We start from the raw sequence: 20,375 nt of genomic DNA, 5'->3' as shown, positions 1-20,375 counted from the left end.
CAGGGCTGAGCTCCCTGGGCAAACTGACACCAATCAGGTGTGTTTTAGCCAGTGTGTCTCAGACAGACGTACAGGGAATAGAAGGCCATCTTTGGTATTTGACTCCAAGACGGAACACACATAAAGGTAGCCTTGTATTTTGAGACAAATGCCTTTTCCTACCTGAAATCTTACCCCTTCCCATAGGCCTTGTGCGTTGTCCCCTTCTATATGTGCCGAGAGATGTCACAGTAAACACAAGCCCATTCAAAATCACATGTATTCAAACTTCACTGAAATCAGCGCAGTTTAGAATGACCAAATGCCGTGATGTACTGCTGTATGTTTTGCCTTGCAGTATCCAGAGTCAACAGGCCCAGCAATAAAGTTTTAGAGCATTTAAAGCTAGAAAGGACTATGAAACCTTCCTAATCCGACCCTTCCACATGTCCCAATCCACTGTGTCTCCTTGAAGTACTTTTGTATAGGGCATGATAATTTGTCCTTTGCTGAAATATAACTTCCAGGAAAGAACATGGATATACTGCAAAGACTGAAGAATGAGTATTTTTTCCCAACACCAGTATATTTTTAGACTTTTTTTTTTTTCTTTTTGTTATGCTTTTCAGTTCTTCCATATCCTTTTTTAAGAGTTGAACTTCAGGAACTGGACATTGTGCAGTAGCACTGGTTTCACTAACACTGAATACTAAGGTTAAATAGATTAATTATTTTTAAAAACACAGACTTTTTTTTTTTTAATCTTTTTCCTTCAGAATCACCCTAGAAGAGCACAGGGAGTTGTTTGTCTACTCTGAACTCTAGACCATCTGCCAAGTCTTGATTTCCAATATGAATTCACCTGTCCCATAGGTACAGATATACCTTTTGTTCCTAGAGACACAGCTTGCTTCTGGATCATGAATGAAAATACGGAGAAGACTCCTGTCTGGTACCGTTCTGAAAAGAAAAAATAAATCTATCCTCTGACACCAATTGTCCATTTACAACTACTTTGAGTCAACACTTCAATTTCACACATTTTGTGGTACAATTTTTTAATCAATACAATGAAATAAATAGCCAATTACTTGCAAAATGTCTCTATTTACTTTCAATTTTTTTCATCCCAAATAATGAAATAATATTTTCTGACTATATCTGCTTTTCATAAAATCCCACTTATCAGGGTTAAATCATACGTGTATCTTTCCAGTCTGTACCTAAGGAATCCTGCAAGAGCTTTTTTGTATTTTAAACTATGTTTGGTTACAGGATCTCTGGTGTACAGTTGTTATTTCCTCCCCTGTACTCTTTCTCAGTCAATTTAATGTTTTCAGACATTTCCTCGTGATGTCATGACCCAACAAAAATTAGTGTCAACAAGCTAAACTTCTCACCTGGGACCTTTCAGTCTGTCTGGATTTCCAGTTATCCAGGTTTGTTGGTTCCCAGAAGTTTTGTAACCTGGTTACTGACAATGGTTAATTTTCACACTACACCAAAAAAAGCCCCCTTACTGCCCTTGTGTTTTCCACCATTGTCTTTTTCCCCTAGAGTATTCTTAGCTGATCATCATCAGCTCCTCTCTACTTCACACCAATTCTTCTCTACTCTTCTCTAACCTGTAAGTATTACTTGAGGCAAAAAGAAAAAACGTATTTTCAAAGGACATTTACAATTTAAAAAAGGAATAGCATAATGATAGCTTAAGATTCATAATCCCCTTCATGATAATGATAATTTTATTCCAAGCACAAAGCTCTGAAGGGATCTTGCTGTGAATACAATGCTATTAATTGTCTGTGTGTCATGAGAACCACAGCTGAAACCAAAGTTTTTGCAGACTCTCTATTCTGGTACTGATACTGAAAATTACATTATAGACATCATATGAAAGTGAGAAAAAAGCCTCAATAATATTAGTGTGAGTTTAACATAAACTGTTCTTATCATATCCCTTCCACATCTCCTCCCAAACACCTGTCAAAGCAAACACATTTAATGTTTCTTATTTTCCCTCACAAACCAGCTACTTAAACCACTTTTTTTTGCTACTGTTCTTTGAATTCTCCCAAATTAGCCTCTCTTTCAGATATCCAGGTGTCAAGAACTGAAAAGCCCACAAACTGTAGCATACTGACACCTACAAACCCCAGGTTTCCATGCATCTCCCCCAAATTGTACTTTTCAACATCTTAATCACCACCATGGTGGTGGCACTGTTAATTGGCCATCCATCGTCATAACCCTGGTTCCTTCAATATATGGACTTCAGCACTGAATAACTGCTTCAGTTGTCTCTTCCCTTGGCCTCCAGCAAGCTACTGTCTGTTTTTCCAACATCCTTTTTTCCCCTCAAATACCTGCAAATTTGAAACAAAATCAAATGACTCCAGAGGTTCCTTGTAGTGCCACCCCAGATACCATATCACATAATGTCCCTCTTAAACACTGAAGCCACATCTTAAAACCAAGTAGGTTTTTTCATCCCAAACTGATCTTGCCAGAAAGCTGTTCCAAGCAAGGTACTGAGGAGAGGGTTGTCTGTATGCATCTCTTCCAGATCTTTTTCATTAAAGCTAAAAAAGATGTTCTGGACATAAAATGCCTTTGTTTTTTTTTAGAAAAAAAAAAAAAATCAAGAGATTCACTGGACAGCTTTCAAGGTCAGTGCCACTTTTTTGTTGGTTTTGATCTTGCAGACATGTTTGTAGCTCAGAAGAAACAGCAACATAAATTGAGTCCATCTTTCCCCTGTGGTTTTGCAACATATTTCTAACAACCCAAGAAACAAGCAACAGCAACAGGGAAACATTTCCAAGCCCCAGAGCAGACTCCCTGCTGTGCTTTATCAGCAGAGGTAACAATCGACAGGAATTCAGCTGAAATTCTGCTCTGAGTTAGAACAGCCAAACAGGAGGCCACAAGTCACCCTGGGTAAGTACAAAAGTAAGACTTTTCTTTTTCTTTAATCCTCCTTGTAAGCAACAGCATTCACTGAAAGCCATGAGGAGCAAACCAGCCAAATAGAACCTCGAAAGCATGGAGGCACAAGGAGAAGACAAGTTTCACATTCAGAAAGCTCACTCCTTAAAAATAGTGACAAAGCTCATTTCTGCCGGGCCTGTTACTATAGGGAACCACGTCTGAGCGGCGCCTTCCAGCTGCCAGCACAGCACCCCGCACATCTGGAGCCCTCCTGCAGCTGTCAGCTCCCAGCCTCCCCGTCTCACTGCAGAGCTGTTGTTATCGAGTTGATAACCAGGGGTAAGAGCCTCCCAGGGAGTATCGGCTCTGGCTCCTTCAGGGCTGTGGGAGGGAAGGGGGCAGCAGACTTGCTGGAGAGGCGAGGGGGGAATTGCTTTGGGATGAGATGAAGGGCTGCCAGTGCAGCCAGCTCAAATGGACATCCCTAGGGAGCCTTCAGCCCCCACAGCACTTCAGGGAGTACAGAAGACATCAGAGCCGTATGTAGGCAGGGTCAGCTTGGATTTTCTTCTTTTTTTTTTTCTTTTTAAAAACCCTCTACGCTTTATGTCTGTTCTTTGAAAAATGCAGCTTACCAGCCTGCCCCAAACAGCACCAGTCTCAACCCTGCAATACACACACAGCTGTGCACCGGGGTGGCAGAGAGGAGGAGGGGAAGGGAGCTGCGACACTCAGGAGCTGGAGCAAGACGTTCCATCAGTGGTGATGACTAGGCCAGTTACACCCGCAATGAGAAAGACAGATGTTTTACAGAAAGTCAGCCGCTGCCTTATTTTAGGGGGTGTGAAATCAGGCAGTTTAGACATCATATTTTCCTCAGTCTTCATCCTTTACTGGCCAGGACAGATCCAAGAAAGCCAAGTATCTGGCTGCGAGAAATAATGACCTTCACAGTCTCGGTTCCTCCTGAAGATCTTATCCTGTCTGTAGTATCACACGCCTTCCCCAAAGGCAACAGTTACATCACTGCATTTGCTGCGAGACAAGCTGGAGGAACAGATCAGCTCTTCAATGCTTTTAAGTTTTGGTTCTACACATACACAAATCTCTTCTGTGGGTAACAGAAGCTCCATAAACGAGAGCACACATGTTTTCAGATAACCCACACAATATCAAAACATTGCAAGCAGATTACTGAGGCCAACAGAAAAACCTATAGGAGACTGGGAAAAAAATCTCTGCAGGACTACAGGGGTGAAGGAACAGGGACTTGCTTGGTATTCAGCGCTTAGGGGTTTTTTTGTTGTTGTTTTTGTTTATTTGGGGTTTTTGGTTTGTTTTTTTGTTTTGTTTTGTTTGCTTGTTGTTGTTGGTTTTGGTGGGGATTTTTAGTGGTGTTTTTTTTTGTTGTTCGCTTTTTCCCTTTTGGTTGGTTGGTTGTTTTGTTGTTGGCTGTTTTTCACGTTTGAGGTCTGCAAAACCTCCTCCAAGCTAGTTCCATAAGCTACTACGCAGGGTGGTCTCTTCCCACACCTACAATTTCACTCACAAAAAAAGAAACAGCACAAGTAGTAGCCAATCTTTATAGGTATGAGGTTGCATAAAGACAAATAGCCTTGAAAGAAATGGTGCAGGCTTGTATACGGTCACATCATATGACAGATGAACAAGTAGGTAAGATGCTCAGAATTTTAGCAAGAAAATCCTGAACAAAATTATGGGTGCATAAATGAAACACAAGTCCAACACGCCACTCTGCACATCATGTGCTGCACAGAAAGAAAACATACGCGCAGCAACAAGCGTTTGCTCAGGATGGCTGGAATTCAGCTTAGCTTTCCGTCTCCCCATTTCTGTAAATCCAAACCAGAACTGAGGGAAAAAAAATACAAAAAAAGATGGTTTTATGTGACACTGTGATCATCAGAAAAAAGTTTATTTAAAAAAACCCAAACAAACAGTAAAACCAAGCGGCTGCAATCACTCAGTAGTTTAATGGGGACACGAAAAACTCAGGGATCAGACTACTGCTTAGCAATGCTGTATCTAAACCTGAGCAAGGCAGCACCTTTGGTTCAGGGCTGCTGTGGACAGAACCACAGCACAGCTGCAGCTGGAAGGGGGCTCAGGTGCTCTCCAGCCCAGCCTCCTGCCCAAGCTGGGTCAGCGGTAAGCTCAGATCAGATTACTCAAGCCTTTATCCAGTCAGGTCCTAAAAACTTCCAAGGAAGGAAACGGTGCAATTTGTCTGGGCAGCCTGCTCCAGTGCTTGGCTCTCCTCACAGTGAAGCCATTTTTCCTTACCAGTCTGAACCTCTCTCACTTCGGTTAATGTCCTTTTTCTCTCATCCTCCTGTCATGCAGTGGTGTAAAGGGTTTTTGCCACTTTTTTCTACAGACCTTCGCATCATGGCATCCGAATTTTGGAGAAGGAAAATCAAACATGATATTTCAAACCACAGCAATTTAAACATGCTTTCCTCGCTTTGCAAGCTAACACGTGCTTTAGAAGCATTTTGCCACAGCTGAAGACGCTGCTTACATCCAAAATCGGGGCAGCATTCAACATCTTTGGTGGAGAGCAAAGGCAAGTGACCTTCCCCCTCTCCATGGCAGATTAGCCTGTCTCACAAAAGGGAGCACACACATTACCATTGCAGGCAACCTCAGTTCCAGCAAGAGCTGGAGTGCACATGAGTGCTCCAGGGTGTCACCAGACAGCCAGGGCTTGTCCTGGCAGAGCTGCAGGAGGGGAGCAAGCCCAGCATGTACAGCTCCAGGTGAGCCACTAAAGCCTATTAGCAATATTGCCCCTCCCACACCAAAATGCTTCCCTCCTGCATCTCAGCTCAGGACACATCAGACTTCACAGAGAAGGAAGCCTGAAGCTCTCTCAGGTGCCTGCCCAAAGCTCCCTAAGAGGTAATCAGAACAATGTGGTCTCCATTTCTCACCCTGTATGACTAACAGATCATATGAAAGGACAAAGCCAGCCCCAGTGTGGCTGTAGGGGAACGTTTTTCCTTGGCAGAGAGGAAAGAGATGAAGTGGGTGTCACATTTTTCCATTAGATTTTTGCTTGTTGCCACGGCAGAGCCAGATCACATACAGAAGATCGAAAGCCAGTTAGCAACAGATGGGAAAGAGAAAAAAAAGTGAGTTGTTTCCAAGACACAATGAAGGCACAGAGAGGTCACTAGCACTAATGAGCTACACATTTGGATGGATGACAGCTATGGGGACCGCTCTAGTAATTCAGGTCTATCCCATTTCACCAGCCTTTCCTTATCACATCACATTCACATCACCTTCTCCACTTCCCAACTTGCCCTCATGAGAAGGCACACTCCTTATTTGACAGAGCATTTATATCCGTCCCTCACACATTTAGCACTGACTTAACTCAGTTCAGTGACTCTTTTTTCTATGTTCACAAGCCAAGTTTGACAGTTCACAGAGAGAGTGACAGTCCTGCTATGAAGAGCTCAGCATCTTAGACTGGAGACAGTAGATGAGATGCCCACCTCTGCTACGCCTTATTATACCTCATAGTTTTTGACCTGTCTTCTTTACTGGCTATTACTCACTGAAATTAGGTGAAAGAGTAACATATTTGACAGTAAAAATGTGTCCCTAAGCCACACTTAGTTTCGCACACTGTTTCTGTCACTTTTATACCAGACAAACAATTCAGCATCCAAGACAGCCTCCACTCTTCACCAACACTCAGCACCATGGAGGGATGGCAGTAATATTGACCAGGTCCAACCTCAGGTCTGTCCATTTCTCTGCTACATATCCACACTCTTGTCAAACAACCCCATTTCCTACTGATCCTTGAACAACTGCCTCCTCCAGGTAATCCCCTTTCTTTCCTGTGACATCCAAATAAGAGCCCACTGGAACCAAATCAATACACACACGGGCACATCAGGATTACATCTGCCCCTAAAGCTACCCAGACTATTCCCACTCTGTGTTCCCTTAGCCCAAAAATGCAGCTCCACCACCCCTTCCTCTGCCAAATATTCCTACCTGCCCTTTCACATCAGCACTAGTATCTGGGCTGCTACAGGGTAAGCTGCATCGGGGAACTGATAACCCTGAAAGCCATTTTCTTGCAAGAAAGTCATTTTACGACTGGATGAGCTCCCAGACAGCTGCCACAACAGCCTGCAGTTACATCCAGGTGCAGAACCGCACTGTCAGGTCTTGTCACCCTGAAAAAGTACAGCCAAAGGCCATCTAGATAGTACTGATTTCTCATCTCCATGATTCAGAGAGAGATTAATAGGGAGCAACAGCAGAAATGAATGTGTCCATCCTGAAAAAACAGATGCAGAGCTATGCTGTGAGAGGGACCCTCAGGGACCCATCCCCTTGGAAAAAGGGAAGCTGCTCTGGGGAATCAGAGGAGTTAAAGCACAGGTGGGTGTCAAAGTCGTTTTTACTGGGGGCCACATCAGCTTCACGGTTGCCTTCAAAGGGCCGAATGCAATTTTATGACTGTATAAGTGTAACTACTCCTACGGTCCTAAAATTACATTCAGCCCTTTGAAGGCAACCGCGAGGCCGATGCGGCCCCCGGGGAAAACGACTTTGACACCCCTGAGTTAAAGGGAGGACCTTGTAAGCTAAGGTTAGGTAGCCAATACAGTTTGTGAAAAATGCCACCGAGCCAGATTGTTCACCCTCTCCAACTGGCTGTCAGGAATTGCTAAAGTCTCATCCATAAAACAATCCTTTTCCAGAGGGCAGAGAAGCAGCCCAAGACAGCAGAAACTAACGATGTTTAATAATGTTTAAACCAAGTGTTACAAAGTAACTGGAATGGAACGCAGGGAGGAAGGAGCACAGCCAGCGGTAAGGACAGCAGGGCCTGATAGCCGATATTAGGATAGAACACAAAAAGGCAGCATGTATCTTCAAGTGCAAAGCCAGCAAGACAGCTAGCCTGGAGAGAGACACAAGGTTACTTTCAAAGACCTCTCTCTTCACTTTCAAAGCAACAACCAGGTATCTCAGAGGTACCCTGGCAGCTGAGGCATGAAGAGAAAATGAGCCTGCAGTGACGCAGACAGCACAGATCTTTGGAGGGAGGAGGAGCTGGCAAGACACAGCACAAGCTCAGTGTCTTGGTCCTTACTCGCAACCCTGGGCAGGTCTGCAAAAATCATACAATCACAGAATCATTTCAGTTGGAAGGGACTCTCAGGATCATCAAGTCCAACCATAACCTAACCTAACTCTAGCACTTAGCTATGTCCCTAAGAATCTCACCTAAGCACCTTTTAAACACCCCCATGGATGGTGACTCCACCACTCCCCCGGGCAGCTTGTTCAATGCCTGGCAACCCTTTCCATAAATAATTTTTTTCCCTAATATCGAATCTAAACCTCCCCTGGTGCAACTTGAGGCCATTTCCTCTTGTCCTATCACTTGTTACCTGGGAGAAGAGACTGACACCATGCTACAACCTCCTCTCAGGCAGGTGCAGACAGCAATGTGGTCTCCCCTCAGCCTCCTTTTCTCCAGGCTAAACAGCCCCAGCTCCCTCAGCTGCTCCTCATCAGACTTGTGCTCCAGACCCTTCATCAGCTTCATTGCCCTCCTCTGAACTCTCTTTAGTACTTGAACGTCCTTCTTATGAAAAAAGCCTATTAGGGGAAGCTGACAAGCCCCCACAAGGCCAGGGTCACATTCTAGAGTCACCACAGCACGATACTGCTGCACACAGTGAGTCCTAAGGCACTGAAGCAATTTTATTCTGCAGTAGTTGCTTCCCTCCCACATCTGTCAGACAGCTTGAACAGAAAGTGGCTTTGCCAAGGTGGGGGTACAGGTGACAGCCACACAGCAAGAAGCAGAGATAAGCTGAGACAGAGCCAGTCATATATTGGTCAAAGGCCTCTTTGCTTTATTTTTATTTTTATATTTATTTTATGTTTATTTGTAGCTTATTTGTCACAGCTGGTATGAAGATGATCTGATGTCACAGTGTACGTGCAAAAGCATGAAGGTAGACTTGCAGAGGAGAAATAATGTGCAAATGAACAGCTGCATCTGAAGCTAATGCATGGGAGAGCAAGAGGGACACAAAAAGATCAAATCAAACTGCACGTTCCCATCTGGTATCTGCAGCTAGTCAGTTTGGCCTCCTCCACACACAAGGATGATCCTAAAAAGTGAGATTGCTTCAATAAAAAACGGGACACCCCCCACCAGGATAGTGGAAACTTATTCAACCCCCAGCTACAGAAGACTCCAAAGAAGGGACTCTTAACAGTGCAAACAAAGACCTGCAAAGAGCACAAGCTCCCCTCGTCCCTGTAGATAAGTTCAACAACTCCAGACACAGGAAAACCCTGTCTGGTAATGCTGTGAACGAAATTCCTTTACCCCAGCTATCGCACACAGCCTGCTCCGTGCTTAATGACTGGCTTTCCAAAGTAAGGAAACCTTTACAGAGAACAGTGCAGATCAGTCACGTCCACCAGGAAAAAATAAAAAAAATAGAGAGTATTTTTGTGCATTAAATGGTGGCTCATTCTTATCTACCACGCTTCAAAGTCAGTACCAGGACAGCCTAAAATTTTTTCCAGCTCCTGTCCTCCCTGCAGATGAAGCACTTTACTACACAGTTACAGCCAGTCCCAATGAAACCAGCCAGGAACTCAATACCTTTAATTTTAACTAGAAGAAAATGAGAGGGTGAAGTTTCAAAGCATCCCACTTGTGTTTATCTCATCTTTTAGAGGAACTGTAGGTCATTTAGACCCATTACAAGTACCTGACATGTCCCTTGGCAAACAGGACTGCTTTTTTTATATAAAATTGGGAAGAAAACAAGGCTGAGGGGGACATGGTTTTCAGTGCAAGGCAATGAATACAACTAGTTCTACTGTTCAGCAGTTGCAACCCTGATTTTTTTAGTATGGAAAGCCATTCTCAAAATTTAACACTACTGCTTTGTATGAAGTCCGTATACAACTATTAAAAAAAAAAAAAAAAAAAATCTCACTTTCACATTCCCCCTCTTTACTGGAGGATTTTGGTAAAATCCTTAAAAGCACTTACTTTAAAAATATTCAATCTAAAGTTAGCTGTCTGGTCCTTTGTATGCAGGTGTATGAGATTTCAGCTTTCTTGTTAATGGGCAACAGGGCAAATCCCACTTTCAAATAAATAAAGTTCCTCCTCCTGCACTTCCTGATTCCCTCCCAAAAAAAAAAAAAAAAAAAAAAAAGGATCAAACTATGTTGACACCAGATTTTACAGAGAGCTGCATGCAGCCACTACAAAACAAGATGCAGCCAGATCCACATCTGTACCTGCTGTGGTAACTGCAACTTTTAATTAAATACACACAGATTGCAAAAATCAAGCACTGTTGTCCATTTAACTTAACTGCTGCCACACCCGTACTCCAAAAACTGGCAATCCCTGGCAGCTCGTTCCGAGGCAGCGTTTCTGCAGAAGTCATCAGAACACGAAGTCACAGCGACCATCATTTTTGTGGCAGAGGAAATGAGTCACAGCAAGTTCCAGGAGAAGTACAGAGGCTTGCAATGGGTAATTTTTATCTGAGGAAAGAAGGCCGGCTCAAAGTCTCTCCAGCTTGTCTTAGATGACTATCACAAACCCTTAGTTCTGGAGGCAATTTGGACGCCTCCTCTGCTCACACTGACCTGCGCTGCACCCATATCCAAGGGCTGAGCCGCCCAGAGCATCACCAGCAACACAGCAACAGGCTCACGGAGCTCAGACAACGGCATCAACAGTGGGATATTTGAGGCACTTCCATTTTTTTCATATGAGCTTCAAGTTCAGTAGTAAGGCTCTTTAAAGAACAGGCAATTTGGGCTACTTAGCATTTGAAGTATCTTCCAGTTAACCGCTCGTCATAAGGACCAGCAGGACATCACACCTGAGAACTTAGACCTAAATATTCAAGCTAGCTGCTGCTCCCACATACCTGCAGGGCAGCGGCAGTTCTACATCTGCCATGCCAAGATCGGTCATATTTACATTCAGCTGCATTTTGCTACCATCTGGAAGCAGCAGCCAGTAGCTTATATCTTAAAATAACCATGAAAATGGGGGGGGGGGGGGGAAGACTGCCTCCTCAGTATTAAATAAGGAGTTTTTAAATGTCAAAAGCTCATAAGAACCATCTGCCTTTCAGCTGCCATCCAGCAATAGGACAGGTAGTTGGCATTTCATTTCATTGTGTCCAGTTCTGGGCCCCTCAGTTCAACAAGTACAGAGAACTGCTGGAGAGGGTCCAGCACAGGGCAACAAAGATGATAAAGGGAGTGGAGCATCTCCCTTATGAGGAAAGGCTGAGGGAGCTGGGGCTCTTTAGCTTGGAGAAGAGGGGTGGCATCATTAATGTTTATAAATATGTAAAGGGTGAGTGCCACAAGGATGGAGCCAGGCTCAGTGACAGCCAATGATAGGACAAGGGGCAATAGGTATAAAATGGAACAGAGGGAGTTCCACTTAAATATGAGAAGAAACTTCTTCACAGTGAGGGTGACAGAGCACTGGAACAGGCTGCCCAGGGGGGTTGTGGAGTCTCCTTCTCTGGAGACATCCAAAACCCGTTTGGACACATTCCTGTGTAACCTCATCTAGGTGTTCCTGCTCTGGCAGGGGGATTGGACTAGATGATCTTTCGAGGTCCCTTCCAATCCTTAACATTCTGTGATGTGCCATGAACACACCTCTGGGAAATGAAGCCACTCTGGAAAAATAACTGCTATAAAGCTATCTAGCATCCAGGTGATTACTATAAACAGTGAAGACCTTAACGAGCCACCTCAAGGACTGCTGCCTGCCAACACCAGAGCTGAGCTCCTCAGGGTCCAAGTTTCTCCCAACACAGACAGTGACATCACCGACAGCACCAGCAGAGTGAGAGAACTGCTCCTCACGCTGCTTCGGGCGCTGGTGAAATCATCAGCTGTTAAAGTGAAATGTAAATCCCCAGGCGGCTGGGTTTCAGCCCTGGTAATTAAGGCAGGCTGGAACAATTTAAAATAGAGGTTGAGTTTATAAGTGTATGCACACTTGCCTGCTAGCTTCAAATCAACCAGACCCAGGAATGGCCTTTGTAGTTGTAAAAAGGTTAAGATTTAACTTAAAATACACAAAAGGCAGCTGGCACAGAATTCTCACCCTCGCCTGCACAAACGGGTCCGGCTGCCAAAAAGGACACAGATCCTTCTTCCTGCTTGTGAACTTTCCTCTCAGTCGTCATCTTTTCCCTCCTCCCCCTCGCCAGCCCAGCTCTCACAGCTTTGGCTATGTGACTGTCCCAGGCACCTTTTCCAAGCCCACTCACAACTTTTTGTGAAGGCACGCTCACATATCCAGCTATGGGACATCTCAGGAGCGTGCAAAGACCAGAAGATGCCATTGGGCACGTGTTCCTCAGCCGTGAGGATGACAGCCCACAGTGGTGGGTGCCCATGTAGAGAGAGCGCAGAAGGGTCTGCTCATCACCTCCATCTTCTCAGAAAGGCCCTGCAATAACTTTACAAACACAGCAGAACCAGATGGGTCAAACCAGTCCAGATGGAAAGCATAAGCCAGGGAAAGAACTAATGTTTCATCTATAGGGGTTTTTGTTCGTCTGGTTTGTTTTTAAAAACGTTTCTATGAGGCTTTGGCCAGGGGTAAATGGAGAACTTGTGTTTCATATCAAGCACAGTATTTTCCTCCACACAGAAGGACGCACTCTGCATAAAGTTCAGGAAGAAAGATGTGCTCGCCCTCCCAGAATAATAATTTCAGAAAACTTCCCTTTTTTTCCTTTAAAGATCTTAATATGCCACTATACCTACTTCATCCATAGTGTTTCATTGCTTTTATTTTTTCATTGATAACTTCTTTTGGAAGAATTCCAGAACCAACAAAAATATAAATTGATTTCACACTTTTTATTTTAAGTTAGTCTACATAAGTCATAAACTCCTAAAAAAAACCAACCAACCAACCAAACCACACAAACAAACCAACAGCAGAATGCTACTCCCAAAGGGAGGGGTCACAGCCCAAGGTTTTGAAGATCTATCTATGCACTGCCTCTTGCAAAACACACATCACCATAGCATTTGAAGTTCAAAATCCCCAATAAAACTTGAAAACAACAGAGGGAAAAGCACCACATTTCCATCCACTAGACAGGCAGGATGTTTTGTCTGTCAAGTTACACTTAAAACCAAGCCTCAGGCTCCTTGAAATAGGACGGAAACCACACATATCTGTGTCACTACAGCCACAAGTTCTAGCCCCAGTACAAGATTGCCTTCAGTGAATTAATTAAAAATATATGAGAAACTAAAGAGGAAAAAAGTTAGAAGTGGCAACTGCATTCTCATCACGAGGATCCAAACAAAGCAGGAGGAAGTATCCCAGTACCGCTGTAAAATCCGAGTAGGAGCACTGTCTGAAGAGCCTATCATTTCATTCACAACATTCTTCTTGTTGAAGAAAAAAACCCCAAAACCAAGAAAACAGCTGTTTGAAGGAAGAGCTTTCCATTGTTAACTGTTCCAGCTGGCTCTTCCAAAGAAAAAAAATCAACCACAAAAACAACCCACCATAGTATATGATTGTTCTCCCCCAGATCTACCAGAAGATACACACTGCGCAAGAACACCCAAGGTTTTTCAAAGACAAAGCAGCCAAATGACATTTAAAGAAAGTCTCGCTGTTTTAAAAAAAAAAACTTCCTGCTGAAACCAGGTTTTGCAGCTTATTGCAGACATGATCCCGGATCAGTAAGGCCACAGTGTACCGCACGCAACAAATAAAATTATCTTTGTTTGCCTTTCAAGATCAACACCAGGATCTCCATGGAGCACCAGCATGCTGCCCAGCCACACGTCACGCTGTGGGATCACCTCTGCTCTCGGTGGGGTGACTGCACTTGCACATCACTCTCCAAGGTGCCAGAAAGAAACACAGAGATCCCACGGGCACTGACCAAGCGACACGCCAGTCACTGCCACCGTATTAAAGAGGGGTCTCCCTTGGAGCACGTGCTGGAGACTATTCTGTGTTTGCATCAGCTGTGAACTAGAGGAGTCTCTCGTGCACGCCATCCCAAAGCGTTCCAGCTCTCTTTCACTTAGGATTTGCACCTACGTGACTTTATAAAGTTGTATCTCTGTGCTTGCAAAAAGCCTCCAGATTAACAGAGAAACAAAAGATGTAGTTCCTTGAGATTGTCCTAACTATGCATTTTGCACAAGTGAAAGTATGGGGACTCCAATTAAAAAAAAAGTTAAAACTAAAGGCTATTCAAGCAAGCATTTAATCAACATCTTTAAGAGACTCTTCAGATCACGCCTACAGGATAGTTAACTTTTCTGACGCTGGCATGATGACAAACAACCAGGTTCCAGGGAAGGAGAGCCCCTGGGGCCACGATGTCCATCCCGGGACAATCCGGGCCCTTTGGTCACCTCCTTCCTGTCCTGCGCCGGGGGACACCGCAGAGGGGAATGGTGTTCGAGGAGGACCGCCGGCCGGCTTCCCTTGACGACACCCCCGGGAGAAGAGGGGAAGGTGGAGTCCCGGCCGGGAGAAGGGGATAGAGGCGAGACCCGGGCTGGGCTCCCGGCCTGGGCAGGGGTACGGGGGCAGCGGGCGGAGTGGGACCCCGACTGCCAGGAGTCGCCAACGGCTGCGCCCGGACGCGGAGGAAGTTGTGACACGGCGGTGCAGACGGGGCGAGACACGGTCACAGCGCCTGCCCGAAGACACCCCGGTCCCCCGAGGGCACCCAGCCCCGCGGAGGGGCGGTGGGCGAGCACCTGTCAGCCGAAGGCCTCCACCCGCCCGGCACCGACCCCCGCCCCAAGGGGACGCCTGGCACAACCCCTGCCACTGCGCCCCGAGACGCGGCCGCCCACGGGGGGCGTCTCAGCCATCCGATCCCCGCCCTCCCGGCGGCTCCGGCCGAGCACCGGCCCCCAGGAGCCCCCTCCAACGGCTGCACCCCCGCCGCTCCTCACCGTGTGGCACAGCAGGGTGTCGGGGTCGGCGGGCTCGCACAGCTCGCTCAGCTTGCGGTCCCAGTGCAGCAGCGGCGGCTGCTCCCCGCCGCTCTCGCACACTTCCATGGCGGCCGCAACCAACGGGGCAGCCCCGCCGGCCAACCCACCGCCTCCCTGCCTGCCCCTGCGCACCCGCGGCGGCCGGCTCACGCCACACCGCCCGCTCCCATGGGCCGCGGAGCCGCCCGCCCGCCCGCCGGTCACTCCCCGCCTCGCTACCGAGCTGAAGCCGCGTCCCCGCCGCCAGCGGGAGTGTGCGGGCACCGGGGCGGGCGGGTCACCCCCGCCAGCTGCGCGCCGCGCCCCCACCGCCCCGCGGCCGCGCCACGCCCCCGCAGCCGAGGCCGCCAATGGGCACTCCCCGCACGGCTCCAGCTGTGGAATGTGGGCGGGGACCCTCCGGGAGCGTCACGGCGTGGGGGGAGACCCCCGTGCCCCGCGTGGCCAATGGAACGCCGGGGGCGCCAGGAGCGACGGGCTCGTCAGCCAACGCGGCAGCGACAAGACTGCAGCCGCCGCTCGCCGCCCCGCCCCCGTGGCGACGGCTGTGTGAGGGCGGGTGGCTGCGGGACGGGGCGCGGAGCGGCGCCTGGCGGCCCGCACAGCTGCCCGCTGTGGGGCCTCCCGGAGCGGTACCAGCCCCGCCGGCTCAGCGGTAACCGGCCGTCCCCTCACCCCAGCGCTGCCGCTGCGGAGCTCACACTGCGTTCAGCGGGTTTACAGGTTGAAGCTACCAACCCCTTGGTCCTGTGGTTTAATTACACAGGAAGCACGAAAATCAGACAACACTCACGGTTTGCTGGACTGAGCTCAGCTTACCTGCTCTATAGAGAAGAGATGTATCAGAACCTACTTTGTAGAAAACAGCTACTTTAGGATAAACTGCATTTTAAAACTCTGCATGGCCACAGCATTCACATCAATGAAGCCTCTGTTGACTGACACCACTCCCAGAGGGCTCATCAACCAGCAGTAAAAATAATCCTAGTCAATGGGAAATTCTGGTATTTTAAGACTTCCTTTCATGCCAAGCCGGGACAACGTTGACATTTCATTGTTCTTTAAAAACGAAATAAGCCAAATCTTTATGATTTAAGAAACTGGGCATTCTTCAATGTTTCCTTTCAGCTCCTGGAAGCCAATCAAGGGATTTTGCTGTGGGTCAGCTCAACACTAATTGGCATTTCCACGCTGCATCGTGCCTGAATTTTAACTGGATTTCATGATGCGTTCCTGTCTTCCAGAGCTCCCCTTGACGCTGCATCTCTCATGGCATGCTGCTTCCATTCACCCACAGAGCAAACGCTCGTGCCCTGTCAGCGATACAGTCCTCGGGAAGGAGAGCCTACACTGGCCCTCTGAGGACAACAAAGTCACAGGAACTTCCCAGCACGCATCAGTCACAGCAGCAACAAAAAGTGGAAAAATAATCATAACCTTGTCAGGGTTGTCTCTTTAAGACCTTTTTTTTTAAAAAAAAAAAAAAAAATAGTGTAACAAAAGCTACATTGTTTGGTGAAGAACATGAAGGGAAAATCCATAACTGCCCTAACCAAAGATCTCCTGCAAAGATGAGTTATTTGTGAAAGAAATCAGTCCAGTATATGCCCTCAGCAGCACAGAAAACAGTTCAGGCCAAATTACTAGCACCTGAATTGTTCGCTACCACTTTGGCAAGCCCGATCAGAGGTACAAACTTCAAAACTTCTTGTGTCCTGGCAGTGTCAGGCACTGTTGTCAAAGCAATTACATTCTGCCAGTCCCGAGATGCAGATTGTGAAACTTGTAAAGGTCAGTTCCTTATCCAGAAACCTCCCTGTTTTCATTGGATGTGTTCTTTCAAAGCTTTTGCTGCCTTGTGATAATCCGTTTAACAAAAGGCTCTCCATCACTCTGTGTTGGCTGACATTAGATCCTGCTAAAATCACTGCTGTGACTAGAGAATTTCTTTGGGCTGGGGCACTAAATTAGTGTTTTGCCCATGTGAGAAACCTGAAGGGAGAGCCATGTTTGCCTTGCAAGCCAACGAAATAAAAACTACCTTAAAAGAAGAAAGAAGGTGCTGACTGGGTGACTGCAACTTTGTTTTTTTAAAATACTGAGGATGAGTGTCTCCTAAGGACTACGATTTGACCAACAGTACTAGGCTGAACTTTTTCATCCTAACACATTTCTCAGGAAGAAATACTGATTTAGGAAACAAGTTGCACAGCACATCCTTCCGTCATTCTCCCTTGGGTAAAGCACTGATAGGAAACCAGGCACACCAAGTAAAGAGCATGCTGCTTTTCCCAATGGTTTCCACTCTTCTTGCATCACATAAAATTGTCTCTCTCTCCCCTCTACACTTCCCCAGGGCTCTCTTGTAACATTGGTACTGAGGCACAGCTGCTGCTGTGGTACACAGCACTGCTGAGTGTTCATAAGCATCTTGGAAGATTCCTCTGGCAACAGAAATACTTTCATACACAGACTGTCCGTTTCTGGGGCTATTCACCAATACAAAACATGACATTGGCAACCAGTGACTAGATACTGGTAACTGGGCATCCTGCCAGGTTCCTGCCATATTATTAAAATTAATGTTTAAGGCTACATGTCATTTTTGAGCTTCAACATTCTTAAAACAACTGCCTGAAATTTTGTAAGGAGATATGACCAATTCACCCTCTATGGTGGCAGCTAACAGCATACAGACCACACAGAAGTTTTCATGCTGCATCACCAGTTATTCTTGGGAAAATAAATCTGTATTAACAAGTTTCTGCTAAAAATTGGCAGCCCATACAGGGCACCAAGAAGGAAAATACAAAAGTGGAGGAAATTAATCCTTTCCAGAGAATATTAATTATTCAGTGTCCTGATACAACACCTAGGATAGCAGTCTAATGTGTCATGTGTTGCTGGCTACAAACTGACACTACACCAGAAATCAGGCACTGTGGCAAGCAACCCAAAACCAGCAAGAACATTATACAGACACAACTATCCTCCTAACTTTTTCCTGTATTGCTTGGAGGATTTTTAATTGTAGATTTCAATAGTTACTAACATGCTGCAAATAAGGGCTCTTTATCCATGTTTCATAACTTTCCTCTTCGAACAGCTTTAGTAGTATTTTTAAGTTCCAACACATCTAATTCTGAGACCATTTTGATTTCTTCTGTTGTGTAGGAACATTTCCTCATGACAGACTTCTGAACTGCATTTGAACTCACTTTCCGACACAGGGGGACAGTGCAAAACTTGACCAACAATCTACAAGATGATAAAAAGGTGGGGGTTTATTGTCTGCACAGATAGGACCAAGGGGAGAAGAGAGCTCAGCTTTCTTTTACCGAGCATTCTGTCACCTTTCTGCAAGGAGCAAAAAGCCCACACAGAAACCCTCCCCCCCCCCAAAAAAAAAAAAAAAACCAAACTAGCTAAGAAAGAGGAGGCTGTTAAGGCAGAGCTCCAAACACACACCACTTTAAGCATCAAAGAAAAACAGCTATCAATAATACAAGCCTAATAATGTCACAAAATGCTGGGCAAAGGAAAGGTGCTCTGTTTTCCTTGCAGATCCGGGTTACAGAAGCCACAACTCCTGCAACCGCATCATTACTCAGTTCTCGATCAGGTCAGTTGCACAAAGGCTCATTAAATATTTACAAGTGACATTTTTCTAACTTGTGACAATGAGGATCAAGATAACTATCCATTTTCTACAGCCATTCTGTTCAACTAAGTTTGAAAAGTCAACCAGCAGGAAAAGAACAAATAGCAACAGAGCCTACAGGATAACAATTGCTAGGGTTTTGACCAGCTACAAATGAAAAATCTTACCCCTTGAAAGCCAAAGAAAATGGCCACAGCTCGAAGGTTTCTTCAACAAAAGTAACACCGCTAAAAAAGTACAGGGCACAAACTTCAGGACTAAGAACACAAAGAATGACTAAGTGATCAGTTTCTAGTCACAGTAGTTGCTGGAGATTGTTTTGAAATGGAAAAGTATGGTAATGAGCTTATTTTTTTAACTGGGACATAAAGCAACAAGCAGAAGAAATAAATCTCACACACACTAACACACACTTCCCACAAAAAGATGTCTCTGTAGAAACCCTCTGGAAGTCTATTTCTTTGTGTGTCATGTGCAAACACATTACTTGAGCTACCCAGTACCTGGTAATGAACTAACACATCAAATTTCTTGCATAAACGAGATGCAAATCACACTGTTGTGTGGAAAAGCTCACCAAGATAAAATAGCCACCAAGTCTTAGGTTTGTATGTACAGACATGCTCCACTACTTGACAAAAAGGCTTCCACCACAGAAATTTCAGAGTTAAAAATAGAAGGTGTGCTTCAGAATGCTGAATTTTTCTTCCCACAATCCTGGCATTCTATTGCTTCACTGACATGAATACTCATGAAAGAAGTGGGATCTCCAGTACTGGAGACAGCCTACTACTAAAACCACATAATTGGTACACTGACTATTTCTTGTACCCAGGGACTTCTCAAAGCACTAATTCAGCTTTCTTGCCTTTGCAATTCATGGCCTCTCTGCATGGGTTTTTACCAGGCTCCTACAAGCACTGTGAGTCCTCCCAGCAGAGCCGTGACAGCAATCAAACATGAAACAGAAACAAGCACAGAAGAAGGAGGTTTCTTACACCTTACACCAGACTGACAGAAATAACTGAGTGGCATTGAGCTGCGCTGCAGGCCAGAATAGCTGTGTCTCAGCGCTGTTAAGAAATACTCCAAGTACTTCATTTAAATGCTCTGTCATTTTAAAACAAAATAATCTCTATTTTTTCTATTCCAATCTATCTCCATAAATACATTAAAAAAATTCCTTGTTAAGGTCAAGCACCTCTAAATGTCCTGGTTGATGTATGCAATCAGGGTTTGCCGAATACAGTTTACACAAGAGGTTAACATGGGCAAGCAAAAGCTGAATGCCATTTACAAGGGACAGTGTGGAAAAATACACATTGCCTAATTATAAACAAGGCATCACCGTGTTCAACTCAGCAGGAACAACTTCCATTCTTTAACACTTCCTCACAGAACCAGCACCTAGCCATGAAAAAAACCCAAGCCAGATGCTATAGGAATGCTAATTTCACACTTGATTTTCTCATAACCAAAATCACTCTAGTTATAGATTAACTTTGCCACATAGAAGCAAAGCAGACTTATGAGCTGAACATGCAACACACCTTTGCCACTGGTTATTTTTGCTGTAACTATATCTACTACTGATGCAGCCATTTGTGAATATCTACCCTACTGCAAAATTGTGATGAACACTCATGATACTGCATCACTTTTCAAACAATGTGATCTCAAAGTAGGTATGTGTTGTCTTTGTAGGAGGTCAATCTTTAAAAGCATGCTTGCAACT

General features: G+C 45.5%; 1 protein-coding gene across 1 annotated transcript in view; it reads right to left on the bottom strand.

Moving 5' to 3' along the window:
* Positions 1-15,253, bottom strand: part of CREB3L2 (cAMP responsive element binding protein 3 like 2) — an 82,631-nt gene extending 67,378 nt beyond the window's left edge. The window contains exon 1 of the mRNA XM_065839860.2: positions 14,938-15,253. Within this exon, the coding sequence (XP_065695932.1) occupies positions 14,938-15,045 (108 nt within the window). The 5' untranslated portion in view covers positions 15,046-15,253. The remainder of the gene's footprint in view (positions 1-14,937) is intronic.
* Positions 15,254-20,375: the final 5,122 nt, after the last annotated feature.

This window comes from Patagioenas fasciata, chromosome 1 (genome assembly GCF_037038585.1).
Source record: "Patagioenas fasciata isolate bPatFas1 chromosome 1, bPatFas1.hap1, whole genome shotgun sequence".
Classification (NCBI taxonomy): domain Eukaryota; kingdom Metazoa; phylum Chordata; class Aves; order Columbiformes; family Columbidae; genus Patagioenas; species Patagioenas fasciata.
This window is presented reverse-complemented; position numbering and strand designations above follow the sequence as displayed.